Source organism: Mus pahari, chromosome 9, assembly GCF_900095145.1.
Source record: "Mus pahari chromosome 9, PAHARI_EIJ_v1.1, whole genome shotgun sequence".
Classification (NCBI taxonomy): domain Eukaryota; kingdom Metazoa; phylum Chordata; class Mammalia; order Rodentia; family Muridae; genus Mus; species Mus pahari.
Window position 1 is genome coordinate 40,296,458 of NC_034598.1, and position 21,066 is coordinate 40,317,523.

The 21,066-nt window shown below is 48.0% G+C and overlaps 1 protein-coding gene and 1 non-coding gene across 2 annotated transcripts in view; one reads left to right on the plus strand and one right to left on the minus strand.

Moving 5' to 3' along the window:
• Ggt5 (gamma-glutamyltransferase 5) overlaps positions 1 to 20,205 on the plus strand; it is a 29,223-nt gene extending 9,018 nt beyond the window's left edge. Inside the window, exons 2-12 of the mRNA XM_021205667.2 lie at positions 5,945 to 6,075; positions 6,298 to 6,393; positions 7,372 to 7,567; positions 8,032 to 8,189; positions 8,661 to 8,807; positions 12,808 to 12,944; positions 13,248 to 13,438; positions 13,872 to 13,978; positions 14,140 to 14,258; positions 14,384 to 14,494; positions 19,280 to 20,205. Of these exons, the coding sequence (XP_021061326.1) occupies positions 5,945 to 6,075; positions 6,298 to 6,393; positions 7,372 to 7,567; positions 8,032 to 8,189; positions 8,661 to 8,807; positions 12,808 to 12,944; positions 13,248 to 13,438; positions 13,872 to 13,978; positions 14,140 to 14,258; positions 14,384 to 14,494; positions 19,280 to 19,432 (1,546 nt within the window). The 3' untranslated portion in view covers positions 19,433 to 20,205. The remainder of the gene's footprint in view (positions 1 to 5,944; positions 6,076 to 6,297; positions 6,394 to 7,371; positions 7,568 to 8,031; positions 8,190 to 8,660; positions 8,808 to 12,807; positions 12,945 to 13,247; positions 13,439 to 13,871; positions 13,979 to 14,139; positions 14,259 to 14,383; positions 14,495 to 19,279) is intronic.
• On the minus strand, positions 17,157 to 17,264 carry LOC115064781. The gene has a single exon (XR_003844599.1). It is a non-coding gene; the product is annotated as a U6 spliceosomal RNA (small nuclear RNA).
• Positions 20,206 to 21,066: the final 861 nt, after the last annotated feature.

Sequence of the window (21,066 nt, forward strand, 5' to 3'; positions counted from 1 at the left end):
TGCCTCTGCCTCCTGAGTGCTGGGATTAAAGGCGTACACCACCATGCCTGGCTGGAGACTAAGTTTTTGTGAAAAGCTTTGCCTCAGGACTGTGTCCCAGCTTTTGAGCTTGCCATGCAGACTTCACTGGAGTGGATGTGGCAGTCCCCTGCAAGAACTAATGTTCTTGAACTATAGAGCCATCTTTCTAGCCCACTGCTAATTTCTTTTACACATGTTGTGTTAGTCAGATTTCTATTATCATAACAAATACCTCAGAAATAACTTATAAAAGGATGTTTATTTGGCCTCCTGTTCCAGGGGTTTTAACCACAGTCCTGTGGTCCTGTTGTTTTGGAGCAGCACACAGCAAACTGTCTCACCTCACGGCTGAGATAGAAACTGGAGAGCTAGGGAGGGCACATCATGACTCCAGTTCCCAGAAGACCTCCCATGAGGCTACACATCTTGTGGTGGTTTGAATGAGAAAGATCCCCCCCCCCTCCAAGACAACTGTGTCCTGAGAAATAGAGGGGTCACTGTGGTGGTTTGAATGAGAACCCCCCCCCCCCGTAGGCTCATACATTTTAATGCTTGGTAACCAGTTAGTGGAACTGTTTGGGAAGGACTAGGAGGCGTGTCCTTATTGGAGGAGGTGTGTCAATAAGGGTGGGCTTTTAGGTTTCAAAAACCTAACCTAGGCCTGTGCTCACTTGTGCTCTTGCTTGCCTGCTTGCTCTCCCCATTCCTCTCCTCTCCTCTCTTCTCCCTCTCCTCTCCCTCTCCCCTCCCCCATCCCCTTCTTTCTCCCTGATGCCTATGGATGAGGATGCAAAGCTCTCAGCTACTGTTCCAGCATTATGCCTGTCTGCTCCTTGCCTTGATGACCATGAACTAACCCTCTAAAACTGTAAGCAAGCCCCCAATTAGATGCTTAAATAAGAGTTGCCTTGGTCATGCCTTCTTACATCAATAGAACACTAATCGAGACACATCTTAAATATTCCACCAAGAGTGCCAAGTTGTGGACTAAGTCTCTCATACACAGGGGACCTCCCCCAACATGATCATCAGTCCTAGAGGACATTCCTGTCTACTGGCCCCAGATGTCTCAGGATCAATTCGCATATTCCTTTAGCCAGACCTGAAGTCAAGACCTAACCAAGGATGGTATGCATGTGTATATATGTGTGTGTGTGTGTGTGTGTGTGTGTGTGTTTTCAGTTATTTCCATATCCCTGGTTGTCCTGGAAGTCACTAGATAGACCAGATAACCTTGAATTTACCGTTATCCTCCAGCCTCTGCCTTCCAAGTGCTAGGACTAAAGACTTGAGCCCCCATGCCCAGCTGGAAGATGATGTCATTGGAAGTAAGAGCTGGTCACTGCTGGGCTGTTTCTTGTAACCAGGTTCTTCCATTCAGAGACTAGGAAAATCTTGTCTGGGAAGTATCTTGCTCTTCCTGGTAACACCAGTTCAAATCCACAATAGGGATTCTTCCTTCCCTAATTTTCTCCATTTCTCCACTTCTCCATTTTTCTCTCTCTCTCTCTCTCTCTCTCTCTCTCTCTCTCTCTCACACACACACACACACACACACACACACACACACATTCACAATCAATAGCAAAATAGCAAGAGCTCCATCTGTGACTATAAGCACTTTTAAGCTGATACATTTTAGTGGCTCTTCAAACCCATGACTTCTTTTTCAAGACAGGTTTCTCTGTCCTGGAACTCACTCTTCTGGCTTCAGACTTGCAGAAATCCACCTTCCTCAGTTTCCTGGAACACTGAGATTAAAGGCTTGCACTACCAGCCCTTGGCTTCTTTTGTTCTTCTTAAAATCAATCTGGAGATTGGACTAACTGGAACTCAGAGCTCTGCCTGCCTCTGCCTCCCAAGTGCTGGAGTTAAAGTTGTGCACCGCTGTGCCTGGCCTCAATGCTTTCTCTTCCATGTTGACTCTTCTCCATTCTTACCCCTGTCCTTACAGAATTCTGTGTCCTGTGATTTTTACCTCCTTCCTGCATCTTTTAGGTCTTTTTTTATTCTCTGAAGGTACTCTTCTCCTCTATCCTGATTGCTGTGTGTGTGTGTGTATGAGTGTCATTGTGTGAGACTATAAGTGTTTCAGTGTGTGTGTGTGAGTGTGTATGTGTGTGAGTGTGTAAGGGGGTGTGTGTGTATGTATATGAGTGTGTAAGGGTGTGTGTGTGAGTGTGTATGTATGTGAGTGTGTGTGTATGTATATGAGTGTGTAAGGGTGTGTGTGAGTGTGTATGTATGTGAGTGTGTGTGTGTATGTATATGAGTGTGTAAGGGTGTGTGTGTGTGAGTGTGTATGTATGTGAGTGTGTAAGGGTGTGTGTGTGTGTGAGTGTGTATGTATGTGAGTGTGTAAGGGTGTGTGTATATGAGTGTGTAAGGGTGTGTGTGTGTGAGTGTGTATGTATGTGAGTGTGTAAGGGTGTGTGTGTGTATGTATATGAGTGTGTAAGGGTGTGTGTGAGTGTGTATGTATGTGAGTGTGTGTGTGTGTATGTATATGAGTGTGTAAGGGTGTGTGTGTGTGAGTGTGTATGTATGTGAGTGTGTAAGGGTGTGTGTGTGTGTGTGTGTGTGTGTGTGTGTGTGTGTGTCTTAGTCATTGTCCTGTTGTTGTGAAGAGACACCATGACCGGCAACTCTATAAAAGAAAGCATTTAATTGGGGGCTGGCTTACAGTTTCAGAGGGTGAGTCCATTATTATCATGGCAGGGATGATGGCAACATGTAAGGGGCTGGAGCAGTAGCTGAGCACTATATCCTGATCCACAGGCAGTGTGGCAGAAGGAGGAAGAGAGAGAGACAAAGACAGAGAGACAGACAGAGAGAGACTCTGAGACAGAGAGATAGAGAGAGACTCTGAGACAGAGAGACAGAGATGGGGGAGGGAGAGAGAGAGAACAGAGTAAGAGAGCAAGAGTACCTGGGCCTGGTATTGACTTTTGAAACCTCAAAGCCCACCCCCCAGTGACACACTTCCTCTCACAAGGCCACACCTCCTAATCCTTCTAATCTCTCAAAGGCCACACCTCCTAATCCTTCTGATCTGGCCAAACAGCTCCACTCCCTGATGACTAAGCATTCAAATATATAAGCCTATGGAGGTCATTCTTCTTCAATCCACCACAGTAAATGCAAATGTGTGTGTGTGTGTGTGTGTGTGTGTGTGTGTGTGTGTGTGTGTGTGTAGGCACATATGCCCCAGTGAACCAGTGGAGGTCAGAGAACAATTCTTAGGAGCTGGTTCTCTTCTGATACCTTGTGAACTCCAGCTCATGCTGTTAGACCTGTATACCAGCACAGCCTACAGAACCAGCTTGCTGGGCCTCTTTCCTTTGTTTTTCTCATAGGCTTGGGGTGTCACTCATAGGCTTGGGGTGTCACTATGTTGCTAGGCTGACCTAAGCTCTGCAGCACAAGTGATCTTTCTGCCTCAGCTGAGGAGTTGTAGCTTTTCATTATTTTATAGTTCACTGATTTTTTTTTTTCCTGGTTGTGTCTAACCTTCTATTAGCATTATGTTCCTAATTCCAGAGCACTGGTAGACCCCAAATAATTAATAACCCCAAACAATAAGTTAATAAAAATAATTTTTGAATATTTCAAGACCTTAGGGTTATAATTCTGGGCTCTCCTTTATAGTTCTAGTAACGAGATGATTTGCAGCTGGGCCCCTGTATGGAGAGGCCTAGTCCAATTCTGGATGTTACATCTGGAAAAGGACCCATCCTGGAGTGTGGGGCACAAGCACCATCCCTTCCCTGAGCAGTCGGTCAGAGGATGCTGATGCACCACTCTGCCTCTGAGCTATCTGTGTAAATAAGGCAGTGTCCTCCAGGGAAAAGCAGCTGCAGATGCTAGGCCTCCCTCCCTCCCTCACCATGACCGTCCTCCCTGCTACCAGAGCCTTCGTAGCACAGGTTTCTGAATTGCCTGGCTTTCCTAGTTTGCTACATCCACTCCAGTAGTGACCTGCACGACAGGCCTAGAAACCTGGACATAGTCCCGAGGCGAAAAGTTCACGGAAACTTAGTCTCCTGGAACCGAGGCATCCCGCATAACAAATGCTCCAATAATGTCCTTGCTTTAGTCGGTGAACGGATCTGTGTGCTTTCCCTCAGTATTGTTTTATTATTGGTGTCTCCAAGCAATGACTTGCCAAATACCTAAGCAAAATTGAACTTTGTTTCCTGGCCTTCACCAATGTCCTAGGTAGTCCTTGAGCCGACCATGGGCTTTGAATTCAGTAAGAATGTTGCCTATTCAGTGACGTTCAGATACACACCCTCTCTGTGTCCATGTCTGTTTGTCACCCTTTGCTCGCCACCGCCTTGCCCACCTGTCCGGAACCCCAGATTTCTTCCGCGGATTGAGGGATGCTGACTGAGGCTGGTCCGAGGCACTGATTCTCTGGGAATTTGGTCTAAAGTGTCTAGTCATCAACTACTGGGATAGCTGGTGGTCACTGGCCAGATTGCTGAAATAGACAGAAGTCAGGCACACACTGCAAAAACTCAGAAACTCGTCAGTGACTGATAGCTTGGACCATGGTGGTGGACATGGGGTACCACCCATGTGGTCAACAGGAGTGGAAAAGACCGGCCATCAAGGGTGACTCCCAAGGGTGAAGGGCAGAGTAATTGGTAAATGGTTACAGCATTCTCAGCCTGTGAGAACAAGAATAGGAGACTGTGGTAGAGGTAGAGATGAAAGGGAAAGAAAGCGTGCAGTTTAGATCATGGTGGTGTGCGGTGCTTTCTAGCCCCCCAGCAAGGCGTCGGTCGATGGTTGCACAAAAGCGTCTCAACTTTAGGAAAGAGAACGGGTTTAGGAAGTAAATTCATAAGTCTTAAGGATAGAGTTTGCATTGCATGGATGAGCTCAAATATGGACCAAGGGCTCAATGTTAGGACTTCCAGGCGTAAAGATGAGCATTGAAGAAGTGTAGAAAGGGCTTTTGGGGTTGGAGAGATGGCTCAGTGGTTAGGAGCACTAACTGCTCTTCCAGAGGTCCTGAGTTGAATTCTCAGCAACCACATGGTGGCTCACAACCATCTGTCATGGGATCTGATGCCCTCTTCTGTTATGCATGAAGACAGCTATAGTGTACTCATAAAAGAAATAAACAAATCTAAAAAAGAAAGAAAGAGCTTTTGTTGGAATGTGGCAATCGAAGGCATAGGCTGTCGCTGAGCCGCCTCAAGCAGAACTTGTCTCTGATGGGAACGTGTCATTTGTTCCACCTGCCTGCCTTCAACATTGTTGATGATGTTTTATTGTTAAGAATCTGTGCTCATGGGCTGGTGAGATGGCTCAGCAGGTAAGAGCACTGACTGCTCTTCCAGAGGTCCTGAGTTTGAATCCCAGCAACCATATGGTGGCTCACAACCATCCATAATGAGATCTGATGCCCTCTTCTGGGGTTTCTGAAGACAACTACAGTGTACTTACATATAATAAATAATTTAAAAAAAAAAAAAAAAAAGAATCTGTGCTCATAAGGCTGGAGTGATGGGCCAGCATTCACATCCTCTTGTAACTCCAGCTTCAGGGCCTCCACTGCGCTCTTCTGGCCCCACACAGAATGCCAGGTTCTACCTGTTGCAACAAGCCATTATTGCGTGGAGCTCCAGGGGACAATGGCAGGAGCATCATTTGTATACTGGGAACCGCCTTATATATGCCACGGGGACGTGGCAATGCCATCATGCTTTGTAATCTATCGGTAGTGATGGCGGACCAATGCGTAGCTGGATTTGAGGGGACAGCTTGGTATGTCTTCTCACCTCCCTTGGGGTTTGGTGCCAGCCGACAGACCATCAGTCCGTCGCTGTTTCCCAGCGAGTGCCAGTCAGGTGAGCCCAGGAAGAGATGAGGTAGGGAAGCCAGATCTCTGATTCTGTGTCATGTCCCCTAGAGCCATCCTCCAGCAGCGGGGCTCGCCCGTGGATGCCGCCATCGCTGCCCTGGTCTGTACTGGCGTTGTTAACCCTCAGAGCATGGGCCTGGGAGGAGGGGTGGTCTTCACCATCTACAATGCATCAACAGGTGGGCCCTCACCGATGCCCCCTGGGGAGATAAGACTTCCGTCCATCGCGGGCGGTCCTTTCTTGCATGCCTCTTCCCTGGTACTCTTGGGACCCTTTGCACTGCCTTGGTCTCTGTTTTGGGAAGCCCTGGTGGTGAGTAGCATCCCAAGGGTGAGCAGAGAGATGGAAACCGAGACCTAGAACATCAATTGGAGCATCCCTCACTCCATCTCAACTCCAGGCAAGGTGGAGATCATCAATGCTCGGGAGACAGTGCCAGCCAGCTATGACCAGGGCCTGCTGGACCAGTGTAAAAACGTCCTGCCACTGAGCACAGGTAAGGCCTTGGGAAGGGTTCTTCCCCCACCCCCAACAACAGAATATTTTTATTGATTATTTGGGAATTTCACAGCATGCACCCCAATCATACTTCCCAGGCCTCCCATGTCTGCTCCCCAACCATCCTCTCACATCTCCTCCCCCAAAAAAGAATAAAGAAAAAAAAAAAATCAAGTCCAATTTGTATTGTAAATGTACTCACTGGAGCATGGTCAAATTTTGGGAAGGGTTCTTTGTTTGGTTTTTGGTTTTTTGGTTTTTTTGTTGTTGTTGTTGTTTTTTGTTTTGTTTTGTTTTTGTTTTTTTGAGACAGGGTTTCTCTGTGTAGCCCCGGCTGTCCTGGAACTCACTCTGTAGACCAGGCTGGCCTCGAACTCAGAAATTTGCCTGCTTCTGCCTCCCAAGTGCTGGGATTAAAGGCGTGTGCCACCACTGCCCAACTTGGGAAGGGCTCTTTAGACAACCTAACTCACTTTGTTGTGGCCTTGTCCAGAGCAGTACCCTCCCCACCCCCCAAAAAAAAAGGGTCAACATGTCTCATGGACAGGTTGTGAAACCCTGGGCTTTGGGGGCAGCATCTGGTCATGGGGAGACTTGGACCCCCTGACCTTCCGGGGTATGATGGAAAGTTTATTTGGGGGGGGGGAGACTGAGTAAGGGGATGTTCCAAAGAGAAGACCAGTCTTGGGGAGCCCAAAGGATATGGGTTGATGGAACAGGAATCCTGGGTCCAGTTTATTTGAGGGCAGAGTAGGCTCTGGGGTGGGAGTGGTGTAGCCTCGGCTTCATTCTGTCTATTGTAACCATCAGTACCTGGCTGCAGTCTTTCTGTGTGGACTTTTATATGGAAGGCAATGGGCGGTCACAAGAGGTCGATGCCGGGGAGCACTGTGGTCAAGCACGGGCTCCAGAAGCTGGGAGACCAAGCTGGGGTGAGAAGGTTGCGCTGGGCTAAGGAAAGGTGCACATTATGCAGGGGCCCAGTGGATCGGGGTTCCTGGGGAGCTCCGCGGCTATGCTGAGGCCCACCGCCGCCATGGCCGCCTGCCTTGGGCTCAGCTTTTCCGGCCCACCATTGCCCTGCTCCGAGGGGGTTTCCGTGTGCCCTTTATCCTCAGCCAGTTCCTCAACAACAGTATCCTGCAGCCCTGCTTGAATGCATCAACCCTGAGGTGAATGAACATTGTATCCCAACCGAGTTCAGCCACATTCCAAGGGGCACTGCGGTCTTTCCTCATCGGGAGGGTTGGCCCTAAGGGGCCATGGCCATTTACAGCCAATGCTTTTCTGTCCCTAGTCAGAACCTAATTTAGGCTAAGGATAGCTTATTCCCTCAGCGCTGGCTTCCTTCTGCTTGTCTTTGGGAATGGCACATAGCCTTTCTTGCTCGGCTAGCTCAGTGATGGGTCCTCCCAGGAGGTAACAGAGTAAGCCTGGGACACCAGGAAGGTTTCATAGCCAGGGGTGTGGGTGGTAGCATCGGCCCCACGTCTAGACAACCAGTTCTGCTGTGCTTCAGTGCCGGGACCATGGCTGTTACTCCGAGAAGAATCCTGAAGATTTCTCTAGAGCTCAGCAGGAATGTGAGTGTCCTGTGGGATCTGGCATCAGCCTGAGGTTGCCTCCTACCCCCCAGACAGCTCTTCTTCAATGGGACAGAAACCTTGAGACCTCAGGACCCATTCCCATGGCCCGCGCTGGCCAACACCCTGGAGACTGTAGCCACGGAGGGTGCGGAGGCCTTATACACGGGGAGGCTGGGCCGCCTGCTGGTGGAAGACATTGCCAAGCAAGGTTAGCTGAACTGACACTCCATCACAAAGCTAGGGAGAAGAGTCAAGTTCTGGGCATCGGGGGTTAAAGTCACATCTTTGCCAGACCCTCCAGTACTACGGGGTTCTCCAGGGATTCGGGCGGGAGGGGGGGTAAGGCCAGGTACCCGTGTAGTCCAGCTTGGTCGTTGCTTAGGGGCCTTAGGGGTTCTCGGTGGTCCAGAGCCTGGAGGGGCGGAACTTTTGCATGTCTGCCTGTAAGGAGGCTACGGCAGGTCTGGATGGCCAAGCTGACCTTCCGTCTCCTCCTATTTCCCACTAACCTTCACCTGCTCTCTGTCCACCACCCTATACCACTCCGCCCACCCACCCTCTGAGGCTCCATCACTAGCAGCCAAGAGAAACTTCTTCATACGTCCTGAGATGAGTCCAACTCTTGCTTGTCCTTTGGCAACCCCTGTCTACACCTGGGGCTCTCACCGTCTCTCTCCAGGAAGCCTGCTGACAGTTCAGGACTTGGCTGCCTTCCAGCCTGAAGTGGCGGAACCCCTGGAGATGCCCCTAGGAAACTATACCCTGTACTCGCCGCCGCCGCCTGCAGGGGGCGCTATTCTTAGTTTCATTCTCAACGTGCTGAAAGGTAAGACCTTCTCAGGCCTCCCCTCTGCCCTCCAGCCCCACCCCGAGGGGAGAACGTGAGCTCTCAGCTCATCGCAGACTTTGAGGGAACACATTAGCTTCTTATCACTCTAATATATTGCCGGACACAGCTACTTACCAAGAGAAGTTTAGAGTTGCCAGTTTAGCCTAGCTGTAGAGTACTCAAGAGACCTGGTTCTTTTATAACAGCCCTCTTGTAAGAACTACCAAAGAGTCACATGTGAAGCACTTTCCAATAGCAAACTCCTCCCAGTGGCCTTTAGACTTCCTATCAAGTCTTATCTCTTAAAGGTTCAGCTACTGAGTGCTGATACTGTGGGGATCAAGGTTCCAATCTCAGGAAACCCTTGGGGACACTCAATACATAGTCTAATTATAGCATATGGCCACTGTCTTTTTCTATGTACCAGGTTAACAGATAACATGATATCTAAGACTGTCCAGGACAGTGGTCAGGATGGTATGTTTAGAGTTGGTCTCTGTCTCACGAACTGGGCTATATTGTACAGAAAGCGGTGGTGTCCTTTTCCTTAATACGTGACCCAGTCTCAGGGCACCGGACCAGAAGGCTCTGCAGGGATGGAGCTGCCTGTCAGGTGTGTACACTCAGGGCTGAGACAGCACAGAGAATCATAGCCTGCAGGGACTGCCCGAGGCCTCACAGTTCCGGAAGCTAGAAGACGCACAGCAGGCTGCACACCGGAGGGATTCCCTCTAGGGTTTGCTTCTGGCTTCCCTTGTCTTTAACTGCATCGGTTTAGACTCTGTCCCTGTCAGTACCGATCGCACAAAGCCTTATTATACACACTATATGCTTCCCTACGGCTACATTTGTGGAAACGTTTATATAAGTTAGGGGCAGTAAGACACCCACAGCAGCCTTCTCGCCTGCCGGAAGCACTTATGGCTTCTCTTCAGTATATGTCAATCGCCAGCATTGCTGCTGTTGGTCAGTTTGTCATTGCTATGACAAATACCGGTGATAAAATCTGCTTATAAAGAGAAACAGTTTATTTTGTCACACGGGTTTTAGAGGTATTGTAGGAATATTTAATCTCAAACAGGGCTTCTACTCTGCCTTTGATCACTTAGTTCTCAGATAAAAGACACACACTTTTTATATTTATAGTAAACCTTAGGCAACACTAGAGCTGGGTAGAGATCTCCCCTCTAAGCTAGCAGTGTCTATTTCCCCATCAGTAACGCTGTTTTATAATCTGCCATGCTCCATTTGGGCATCTCCTAATCCCATTGGCCAGCCCTCATGGCCATATTTTTATGACTCACCTACCCATGGTGGCTTCCCCCTCTCTCCACCTTCCTCTCCCTCTCCCCCTCCCCCTTGTGGTCTTCCTCTGACCCCAAGCCCAGGACCCTAAGTCCCACCTATCTCTTTTCTGCCCACCTATAGGTTGTAGGCATCTTTATTCAACAATCAGGGATAACTTGGGTGGGCAGGGGGTTGGGGGGCAAGGCCACATAGTGTCACTTGGGTCTATGTGCAGATTCTCTCATCTTTGGGGCAACCAGGTCTTGGGGCAAGTATTTAGCATTACAATGCATAGCAAAAAAAAAAAAAAAACATCAAACTTCAACGTAGAGGTTTCAGCCTAGGTTTGGTTGGCTCCATTGCTTTTGGGCCTGCGATGAGGTGGTATATCATGCCAGGGACTTGCAGTAAAGCAAGAAGCTCAAGGCTTCCAGGAGGTGAAGGAAAGGAAAAGAGAAGAAAATACAAGCCTCACTGAGCACATGACTAAACCATCCTTCTGGTCCTACCTTGTAAAGTTCCCATCACTTCCCAGTAGGTCAAGCTCAGAACCAAGCCTACAAGTGTGCACTGGGGCCATATGTCACCTTGACAGAAGTACTTCAGTACAGTGACAGTTGATCTGATCATGTAGGCCTGAGAGCTCAGTGGTAGAATTCATGATTAATATGTGCCATATTCTGGGTACCAGTCTCAGTGCCGTGTGTGTGTGTGTGTGTGTGTGTGTGTGTGTGTGTGTGCACATGCGCATGTGTGTGCTATTATTATTAATAACTGATTAATGAGAAGTATACAGTGTAAATAGATTAGATAATGGAATGATTTATATTCTTGGTGTGATGGAGCAAGGTAGTACAAGACTTAATCATGTTACTCAGAATGACACTTAAAACTTATGAATTGTGGGCTGGTGAGATGGCTCAGTGGGTAAGAGCACCCGACTGCTCTTCCGAAGGTTCAGAGTTCAAATCCCAGCAACCACATGGTGGCTCACAACTATCTGTAACAAGATCTGACTCCCTCTTCTGGAGTGTCTGAAGACAGCTACCGTGTACTTACATATAATAAATAAATAAATCTTTAAAAAAAAACTTATGAATTGTTAGGGGCTGGAGAGATGGTGGTTAAGAGTACTGACTGCTCTTCCAAAGGTCCTGAGTTCAAATCCCAGCAACCACATACTGGCCCACAACCATCCATAATGAGATCTGATGGCCTTTTCTGGTGTGTCAGAAGACAGCTACAGTGTACTTACATATAAGAAATAATTTTTTTTTTTTTTGGTTTTTCAAGACAGGGTTTCTCTGTATAGCTCTGGCTGTCCTGGAACTCATTTTGTAGACCAGGCTGACCTCGAACTCAGAAACCCACCTGCCTCTGCCTCCCAAGTGCTGGGATTAAAGGCGTGAGCCACCACGCCATAAATAAATTTTTAAAAAAACTTATGAGTTGTTTATTCTGAAACTTTTCACTTAATATTTTCAAAATATAACTAACTGCAGGTAACCGAAATTGTGGAAAGTTGGACCACAGGCAAGAGGGGACATCTCTTCTCTGTGGGTCTGGTTTATAAAGATGCATGTGGCCTGGTGAAGTGGCCTGTGCCTTTAATGCAGGTGATCAGGAGACAGTAGCAGTCAGACTCCGAGATTGGATCTGTGTCTGTTTGTATTGGATCTGTGTCTGTTTGTGTTAGATCTGTGTCTGTTTGTGTTGGATCTGCGTCTGTTTGTGTTAGATCTGTGTCTGTTTGTATTGGATCTGTGTCTGTTTGTATTGGATCTGTGTCTGTTTGTGTTAGATCTGTGTCTGTTTGTAATGGATCTGTGTCTGTTTGTGTTAGATCTGTGTCTGTTTGTGTTATGTTAGTTTGGGCTCCCAAAATTTTTTGTATGGGAGTTTGTCTGCTTGTGAGATATTAAGGGACCCAGTCCCCAGTTGGTTCTGATTGGTAAATTAAGATGTCAGCAGCCAATGGCTGGGCAGGACAGACAGAGGAGGGATCTGAGGAATTTACTGGGCTTGGGACAGAGAGAAAAAGGAGATCTGTCATGCCAGGAGAAGGAGAGGAAAGACTTCATGTCTGAGAAGGTGCAGGATAGAGAGCAGAGCTGCCATATAGGAGCTGGGGGAGAGCAGCCCAAGAGGGCTCCCAACTGGGTCCAGGGCAGCAAAGATGATATAGAGTTTAATAAATCATAATTTGGGAATATCAGAGGGAGGTGGATTAGCCACATGGAGGTTTAAAAAATGGCCTTGCCATTGAGTTTAGACAAATATCTATATCTATATCTATATCTATACCTCTATCTATATATCTTTCATTCAAGAACCCAGAACATTGGGGTGGGTAACATGGAACCCGCTACCAAAGTTTATTTAACTAATTATTACTACACGGATCTCTGAGTTTGAGGCTAGCCTGGTCAACAGAGCAAGTTTCAGGATAGCCAGGGCTACACAGAAAAACTTTGTCTCGAAAAAAAAAAAAAAGACGAAAGTAACTTTGGTTAGGCTAATCTACATAAACTACACAATGCAGGATAAATGCCTCCTCTCAAAATCCTCAACATATTTTGTCCTATTAATTTCTATGCTATATAAATCAATATTTATGGATTCTGGGAATAAAAAAATTAGTAAATCTTTTGGGGATCCAATATTCACCCCACTGTTCAAAGAACCCCCCAGCACCCTTCTACCTCCCCAGGGTTCAACTTCTCTGCAGAGACGGTGGCTCGGCCTGGGGGGAAAGTGAACATGTACCATCACCTTGTAGAGACTCTCAAGTTCGCGGTAGGGCAGAGGTGGCGGCTATGGGACCCTTCCAGTCACCCAGAGATACAGGTAAGGCTCCTGGGGAATGAGGGGGTCCTCTCCCCTTCCCTAGAATACAGAATGGAGGGAGGGTCAGGACTGGTGTAGGGAAGGTGTAGGAATTCTTTGTAGTTCCAGGCAGGGGTATCCTGGCAGTGGTTCCAGGTCTTCCCAGATACAACTAGGATCTGGGCTTCACACAGGCTAAAGGAGGGCCCTTCTAGGATAGACTGGAGGAAGGGTTCCCCAGTGGGGAACGAGCTCATTCTGCCCTCTGCTCTGAGTAACACCCCAACCCCGGCTCCTCACTGACTCACTCACTGCTCACCCCAGAACATCTCCCGGGACCTTCTCCGGGAGGATCTAGCCCAGTACATCCGCCAGCAGATCGACGGCCGTGGTGACCACCAGCTCAGTCATTATAACCTGACCGGGGTCAGGGGCAACCGGATGGGCACCTCTCATGTGTCTGTGTTGGGAGAAGACGGCAGTGCTGTGGCAGCCACCAGCACCATCAACACACCGTGTGTGGTACCCGGGGACCTGGGGGGAGGGGCCGGGCAGACAGGGCTGGGGGCAGGTGAGCAGGCTCTCACCTTTGCTCCTGACACTGCAGATTCCTTTGCCTGAGTTTGGTCTACACCCACTGACCTCCCCTTGCTAATCTCTAAGCAGGCAGCCTCTTGCTTTTGCTTTCCCTTCTATTTGTCTGGCACCAGAGACATCCCTCGCTGAGGAAAGCTATTGCTAGGTGGCCCTGAGCCAGGTCCTGTCTGGCATGGGCTTTAAAATAAAAAAGAAAAGATGTGGGGGGCCAAAGGGGATCTTTGAGGGCCGTGGGTGATGCTGGGCTCTGGTGTGCTGGAAGATCCTGTGGTAACGGGGTCCTGAGAGGTCGAAGCCCCAGGTTACTGAGAGCCAAAGCGGCAAGCTCAGGCTCCATATATCTATCTGCAGCTTTGGGGCGATGGTGTACTCCCCACGGACGGGCATCCTCCTTAACAACGAGCTACTAGACTTATGCTGGAGTCACATGCCAACATCCCCGCTCACCCCTCCACCTGGTTAGAGCAAGGCCTCCGGCCCAGCCCCCCTCAAAAAGGGAGGGAGGAGGGTGGGTAGGGCAGCGAACCCCTGGGTGGGTCGCCCCCATCACCTAGCACTGTGCCTGAAGGAGGGTTAGGTGGTATTCCTGGAGGGTGTGGGTGATGCTTCTCCGCCCCAGTTCCAGGTGATCGGCCACCATCTTCCATGGTACCCTCCATCTTGGTCAACAAAAGCCAGGGATCGAAGCTGGTGATCGGTGGGGCAGGTGGGGAGCTGATCATCTCTGCCGTGGCCCAGGTGAGTCTGAAGGTTCCTGGCTAGAGTGGTCCCCTCTCTGCGAAACTCTCTGGGGTGGGGGTGGGGTTGTCGCGGTGGGATGGCCAGCGCCTCCTCCTTCCCCCGTGTGCTCTTATTTCTTCCAGACTATCATGAACAAGCTGTGGCTTGGTTTTGACCTGACAGAAGCCATCGCAGCTCCTATCCTACACGTCAACAGCAAGGGCCATGTGGAGTATGAGCCCAAGTTCAACCAGGTGAGGCTGAGGTCCCGCCTACTTCCTGAAACCCATGCCGCTCAGAGCCTTCTCTAAAGAACCCAGAAACTGCATGTGCCCGGCAGGTAACATTTCACCATTAGGAGCCACAAGGCGGTGAGAAGCTCAATGGGAAAGGCAATAGGTTTGTCCCATGGCAGCCACGTCAGTCCCAGGTTGAGGACTTTAAAACCTTGCCCTGTTTATACCATTTCCAGGAAGCTGGCTTTTCTGACTGTGGCCAGTTGGATATTCCTTCTTGGTGATTTTTTTTTCCTTTTTTTTTTCCTTTGAAACTCACAGTTGAGAGTTTATAAATGAAAGAGCTTGCTTTTCCTGTGGGATTTTGTTCTAGAGCATTAGAGGTCATGGTGCTGTTACTTCTTCTAGACCTGTGGTCCTCCCACTAAGGCCCCCAGAGCTCCACGCAGATGAATAGATAAATGGTTTAAAAATAAATAAATAAAATCTTTAAAAAGACTAATAGCTTTTTAAGGCCACTCACAAACTTTGTGTTTGGAACCACTTCAACTATCTGTGGTTCAAGGTTCTCAAAGTTCTATGTTTTGGTTCCCAAGGCCACCCCTGGGGCCCCTGAGAATTCTAAAAACCCTTAGAGTAGGAGGCTTTTAGTAAGAAGGGACATTGACAGATGATGATTCCTTCATAAGAGTTTGACTCAACTTTCCAGTTGTATAAAAGTCATAAAGGCAGGGCAGGGGATAGAGCTCAGGGAAAGGGTGCGCATAAGCTGCCAATGCTACAAGAGAAAAAGAAAAGAAAGTTATGTGCATCCAGTGGAAACCAGTTAATGATCACAATCCATTGGCAGTGATCACCTTGATGACTATTCTAGGTTATAACTTCCGGACAGTACTCAATAAGTTACATGTGAGGTGTTCAACACTTTATAATAAAATGATCTTTGTCTCAGACAACACAATAGGCTAAAAGAAGTATCCTGTACAAGGCTGTAATGTTTGATAGGTTAGATGTACTTAAATTTTAGAAATGATTTAAGAATTTTAAAAAAGATACACACACACACACACATATATGTACATTGATACATTGTCTTCAGACACACCAGACGAGGGCACTATAGATGGCTGTGAGCCACCATGTGGTTGCTGGGAATTGAACTCAGGACCTTCAGAAGAGTAGTCAGTGCTCTTAACCGCTGAGCCACCTCTCCAGCCCATGATTTAAGATTTATGTGTATGAGTCTATTTCCTCCATATCTGTATTGCGCCACATGCATGGCTGGTGCTTAGAGATGTCAGAAGAGGGCACTGGGTCCCTTGCAGCTGAAATCATGGTACAGGTGCCGAGAACCAAACCTGGGTCTTCTGCAGAAAAGAGATGCTGAGTCATCTCTTCAAGTTAGATATGTTAAATATATAAATGCATTTATAAGTTGCAATACTTTCCAGTTATGACAGATTTGAACCCCACTGTAAGTTGAACAGCATCTGTGTTGAGAACCTTGTTGTTCAGACCTGAGGTCTGTGCCGAGTTCTTCTGGGGACCTGAGCTGCTCTCTCAGAACACCAGGCCCAAAGAACTAATGTCTAGAGGCCGCAGGATCCAAGACATGTTCTTTTAAGTCCTGAAGCCTTGCCTCTTGACTCTTAAGAGCCTTTCTCAGCAAAAACCCATTCTTGGGACTTGGCACTCTGAGAATCTTCGACTCTGAGGATCGAGAAGATGACACACACAGTCCGGGAATGGGGATTAATGAAATCCAGTGCCCATAAGGCCAAGATGCTTGGCTCGCTGGGGGTACCGGAATGTCAGTAATACAGATCTAGGGCTTTCCGTGGAGAACATCATAAATCCTGCCTTGGAGACCTCAAATCTCCAAGGACCTTTATAAGCAAAAGCCATCACCAAGGCAAGGAAGGTCTTGGAGTTTGGCCACTGAATTCTGAGAAATGGAGCCCTTGAGGATTGAGAGTTCAGCTTTGGCTTTAGCACTGCAGACCTTGGCCTTTAATGCTAAGACCATTGAGCGATTCCTACAGCGAATACAGAAAAACTTACACCCTCTAAGGGCGTGCTTCCAAATCTCACCTTGCCAGTGGCTCAAGTCACAAAATGTTACCTGATGGAGTCAGACAGGAGGTAACTGACTAGAAGGACTGACTGCAGAGGCGTCACCATACCCGGACGTATGTGGAATATCGGGTCACAGTGTACAAAATTCTTGGCCCATTAATCTGAAATGACATATGGAAATGTGGGGCTGAGGAAGTGCAGTTCTTAGGATTTTTGCCCCCCCAACATAATAATCAGCAGTGGGGGGGTTCACATCCCAAGAATTTAAAGCCATTAACATTCAGAACTTCCGAACTAGGGCTTGCTTTACCCTCAAAGTTCATAGATTTAATCTTATACCTGAGCAGTTAGGAAAACCCCCCCCCCCCACGGTTCTGGTTTCCTTGGATACATACAGGTTTGTTCACTTTTGAGACAGAATTGGGCTTGGGCTAACCTCTGAACTACTATGTAGCCTAGGCTGATCTCAAATTAACAATCCTCCTGCCTCTGCCCCCTGAATACTAGATTGCAGGCATGTGCCACTATACCTGACTTGATATAAAAGTATTCCTTTATGTATATCTATACATTCAAATACACACACACACACACACACACACACACCCATATGGAATGTTTCATGAATTTTCCAGTCATCCTTAAGCAAGGGCAGTGTTAATCTTTCTATATTGATCCAATTTTAGTGTATATGATGCTGAAGTGGGAACAGACCACATGGACTCTCTGGGCAAACAGGGTCAGGATCTTTGGGTTCTCCTAGACACCCTTTCATAAGCCCTAACTGCCGCATATCTGGGTGTCTTAGGCCTCGAGTTCTTGTCTGTGTTACTATTGTCCTATATGGTTTGGCAGCACCTGTATTACCGGGCCTGGGGACCTAGTGTCTAGTGCCTCACCTTCAGGCATTGCTTTCAAGAGATTCAAAACTGTGCCCCTTAGCCCAAGTCTTCTAAAGTTACTTCTCAACAGAAGCACCTAGACCACCTCAGATTTGTCCTTTGGAGCCACAGCAAACTGGGCCCAGGGGCCGAATCAACTTGTTTGTTGTTGTTGTTGTCTTAAAGGTTTTTAATTTTATTTTATTTTGCTTTTGTTTATTTTTCAAACTTTAATTAATTAATTAATTAATTAATTTTTGGTTTTTCGAGACAGGGTTTCTCTGTATAGCCCTGGCTGTCCTGGAACTCACTTTGTAGACCAGGCTGGCCTCGAACTTAGAAATCTGCCTGCCTCTGCCTCCCGAGTGCTGGGATGTGCCACCACGCCCGGCTTCAAACTTTAATTTTTTTAAAAAAATTCTTTAATCTTTTTTTTACAGTCCAGTTTTTATCCCCCTCCTGGTCTGCCCTCTGACTGTTCCACATCCCACACCTCTTCCTCCCCCATCTGCAAGATGATGTCCCCACCCTCCCTATCCCCACCCCACCAGACTCCCCCTCCCCGACTCCCTGGGGCCTCAAGTCTCCTGAGGATTAGGTGCATCTTCTCACACTGAGTTAAACCCGGCAGTCCTCTGCTGAATATGTGTTGGGGGCCTCATATTGGCTGGTGTATGCTGCCTGGTTGGTGGCTCAGTGTCAGAGCAATCTCGGGGTCTGGGTTAGTTGAGACTGCTGGTCTTCCTATAGCGTGGCCGTCCTCCTCAGCTTCTTCCAGCTTTTCCCTAATTGAACCAGAGGGGTCAGCAGCTTCTGTCCATCGGCTGAGAATAAATATCTGCATCTGACTCTTTTGGCTGCTTGTGGGCCTCTCAGAAGGCAGTCATGATAGGCTCCATTTGTAAGTACACCATAGTATCAGTAATAGTGTCAGGACCCCGGGCATCCCCTTGAGCTGGATCCCACTTTGGGCCTGTCACTGGACCTCCTTTCCCTCAGTCTCTTCTCCATTTTTGTCCCTGCAGTTCTCTTAGACAGGAACAATTCTGGGTGAGAGTTTTTGTCTGTGGATAGCAACCCCATCCCTCCGCTTGATGTCCTGTCTTTCCACTGGAGATGAACCGTTCTTTTTTTTTTTTAAAGATTTATTTATTTATTATATGTAAGTACACTGTAGCTGTCTTCAGACACTCCAGAAGAGGGCATCAGATCTTGTTATGGATGGTTATGAGCCACCATGTGGTTGCTGGGATTTGAACTCCAGACCTTTGGAAGAGCAGTCGGGTGCTCTTACCCACTGAGCCATCTCACCAGCCCGAGATGAACCGTTCTTAAAGGGTCTTTGTTCTGAGTCTCACTACCCCTGTATTGTCCCCAGAGTTATGCAGCCTTCTTACACCCCTCTGATACTTTCTTTCTTTCTTTCTTTCTTTCTTTCTTTCTTTCTTTCTTTCTTTCTTTCTTAAAAAGATTTATTTATTTATTATATGTAAGTACACTGTAGTTGTTTTCAGACACCCCCAGAAGAGGGCATCAGATCTCATTACGGATGGTTGTGAGCCACCATGTGGTTGCTGGGAATTGAACTCAGGACCTTTGGAAGAGCAGACAGCTTTTAACCGCTGAGCCATCTCTCCAGCCCCCTCTGATACTTTCAAGTTACAGACTGTATGCTCTAGAACCAGCGCCTGCCTGTCTTTCCCTAGCCTGGGTCCTCAGACTCCCTTGCCCCCAGTCCCAAGTTTTTTAGGTCTGTTTTTCTATTTCTTATCTAGCCACTCCCTTGTGTCTGGGGGAGGGAGAGTCTTGAGCTTCCCTCTTCACGAATTATTTCTCTCTTCTTCAGGAGGTACAGAAGGGGCTACAGAACCGAGGCCAGATTCAAAGCCAGAGCCAGCGGCCAGTTTTCCTGAATGCAGTCCAGGCTGTGTTTCAGGAAGGGCCCTGCGTCTATGCAGTGTCTGACCTGAGGAAGGCTGGAAAGGCTTCAGGATACTAAGTGGGCTCTGCCCAGAGCTGGGATCTGGCCAACTATGAATGCTGTGACCCACATGGGTGATGCTGTATGCTTACGTACTCCGGGACCTGGATCCCTTGCTGTGAGGTCGAGCTGGGACGGAAAAGAACAAGGATCAGCTCAGCAGATGAATGACTGGAGAGGGAAGGATTGACTTGTCCTTGATCCCATCCCAACACCTCTGTGGCCCCGCCTTGGTTCTTCTAGCCTTGCCTTGGCCTCATGCTTACCCTCTTAAATGGTGTACCTGCCAGTCCAAGATTAAAGAGAAGCCACAGTGTGAACTGATTTGGTGGTTCTAAGCAGGTGAAGAGACCCCCAGAGAGTTCCCAGTGATATGCAGCACACCATAGATCCCTATGGTCCTTCATGACTTGCCGTCAGGGCTCAGAGATGGGCCAGGTTTCCTAAGGCTCAATGGGCAGAGGTAAGCACACCGTTCACCTCTACTCTGCTCCAGCTTCACTATCTTTGGGGGATCTGCAGTGTGTCTGCTCCCACCCCACCCCGTCTCGCTTGCTGGTGGGAAGACAGGAGCATGGCTTATTGTACTTGTCCCTAACTCTTGTGATGTTGTTTTGCACTCAGGAAGAGGTTGGGTAAAGCAAAGCTCAGGTCTTAACGCTCCATGTTCTTGAGACAAGGGTCCATGCTTGGCAGTGCTGACATCTGGGATGACATTATCCTTTGTCGCATGGAGCTGTCCCAACATCGCACACACTTGACACAATAGCATCCCCTCATGTATCCCCAGATGCAGCAACAAACTGTCCCTGGACAGGGCTACGCCACCCCTGGCCGAGAACTGCTGCTCCGGGTCAGTGGGAAACTGTCAGAGAGAGCGTTGCAGGCTACCCAGGAGGATGCTCCTCATGGATGTCTCCCTGGAGGGACCTGGGCATCTGACTCCTATGAGTATCAGGTTCCTCTGTGTCACCTCAAGTGTCTGCGGGAGTTGCGTTACTACATACACGACAACCTGTGTGGCTTATGCATCCAAGGTTCAATTGGTTTTTTTTGTTTGTTTGTTTTTTGTTTTTTTGTTTTGGTTTGGTTAGGTTTGGTTTTTTGAGGCAGGGTTTCTCTATGTAGCCCTGGCTGTCCTGGAACTCACTTTGTAGGCCAGGCTGGCCTCAAACTCAGAAATCCACCTGCCTCTGCCTCCCAAGTGCTGGGATTAAAGTTGTGCACCACCATGCCCAGCCTTGGTTCAATTGTTAAGAGCTCTTTTCTTTTATTTTTTCTTTCTTTTTTCTTTTTTTCTTTTTTCTGCTAGGACCTAGGTTTTTGATTCCAGGCTCCTACATAACCAACTCTAACTCCAGTTCCAAGGGATCTGATGGCTCTTTCTGACCTCCATAGGCACCAAGGATACAATATAATATGCATGCCAACGTGCAGGCAGAACACTCACATATAAAATTAAATGAATAGAGCCAACGTTAAAATTTGTTTTGAAAAAATTGATGACTTACAACTCTGAAAAACAGGAAGTCTGAGATAAAGGTGCCTGCAGATCCTGTGGCTAGTGAGGGGTCATTTCCTCACAGCCCGTCATGTGGTGGAAGGAGCTAGGTGACTCGCTAGGGTCTATTAAAGGATGTTACCCCTCATTG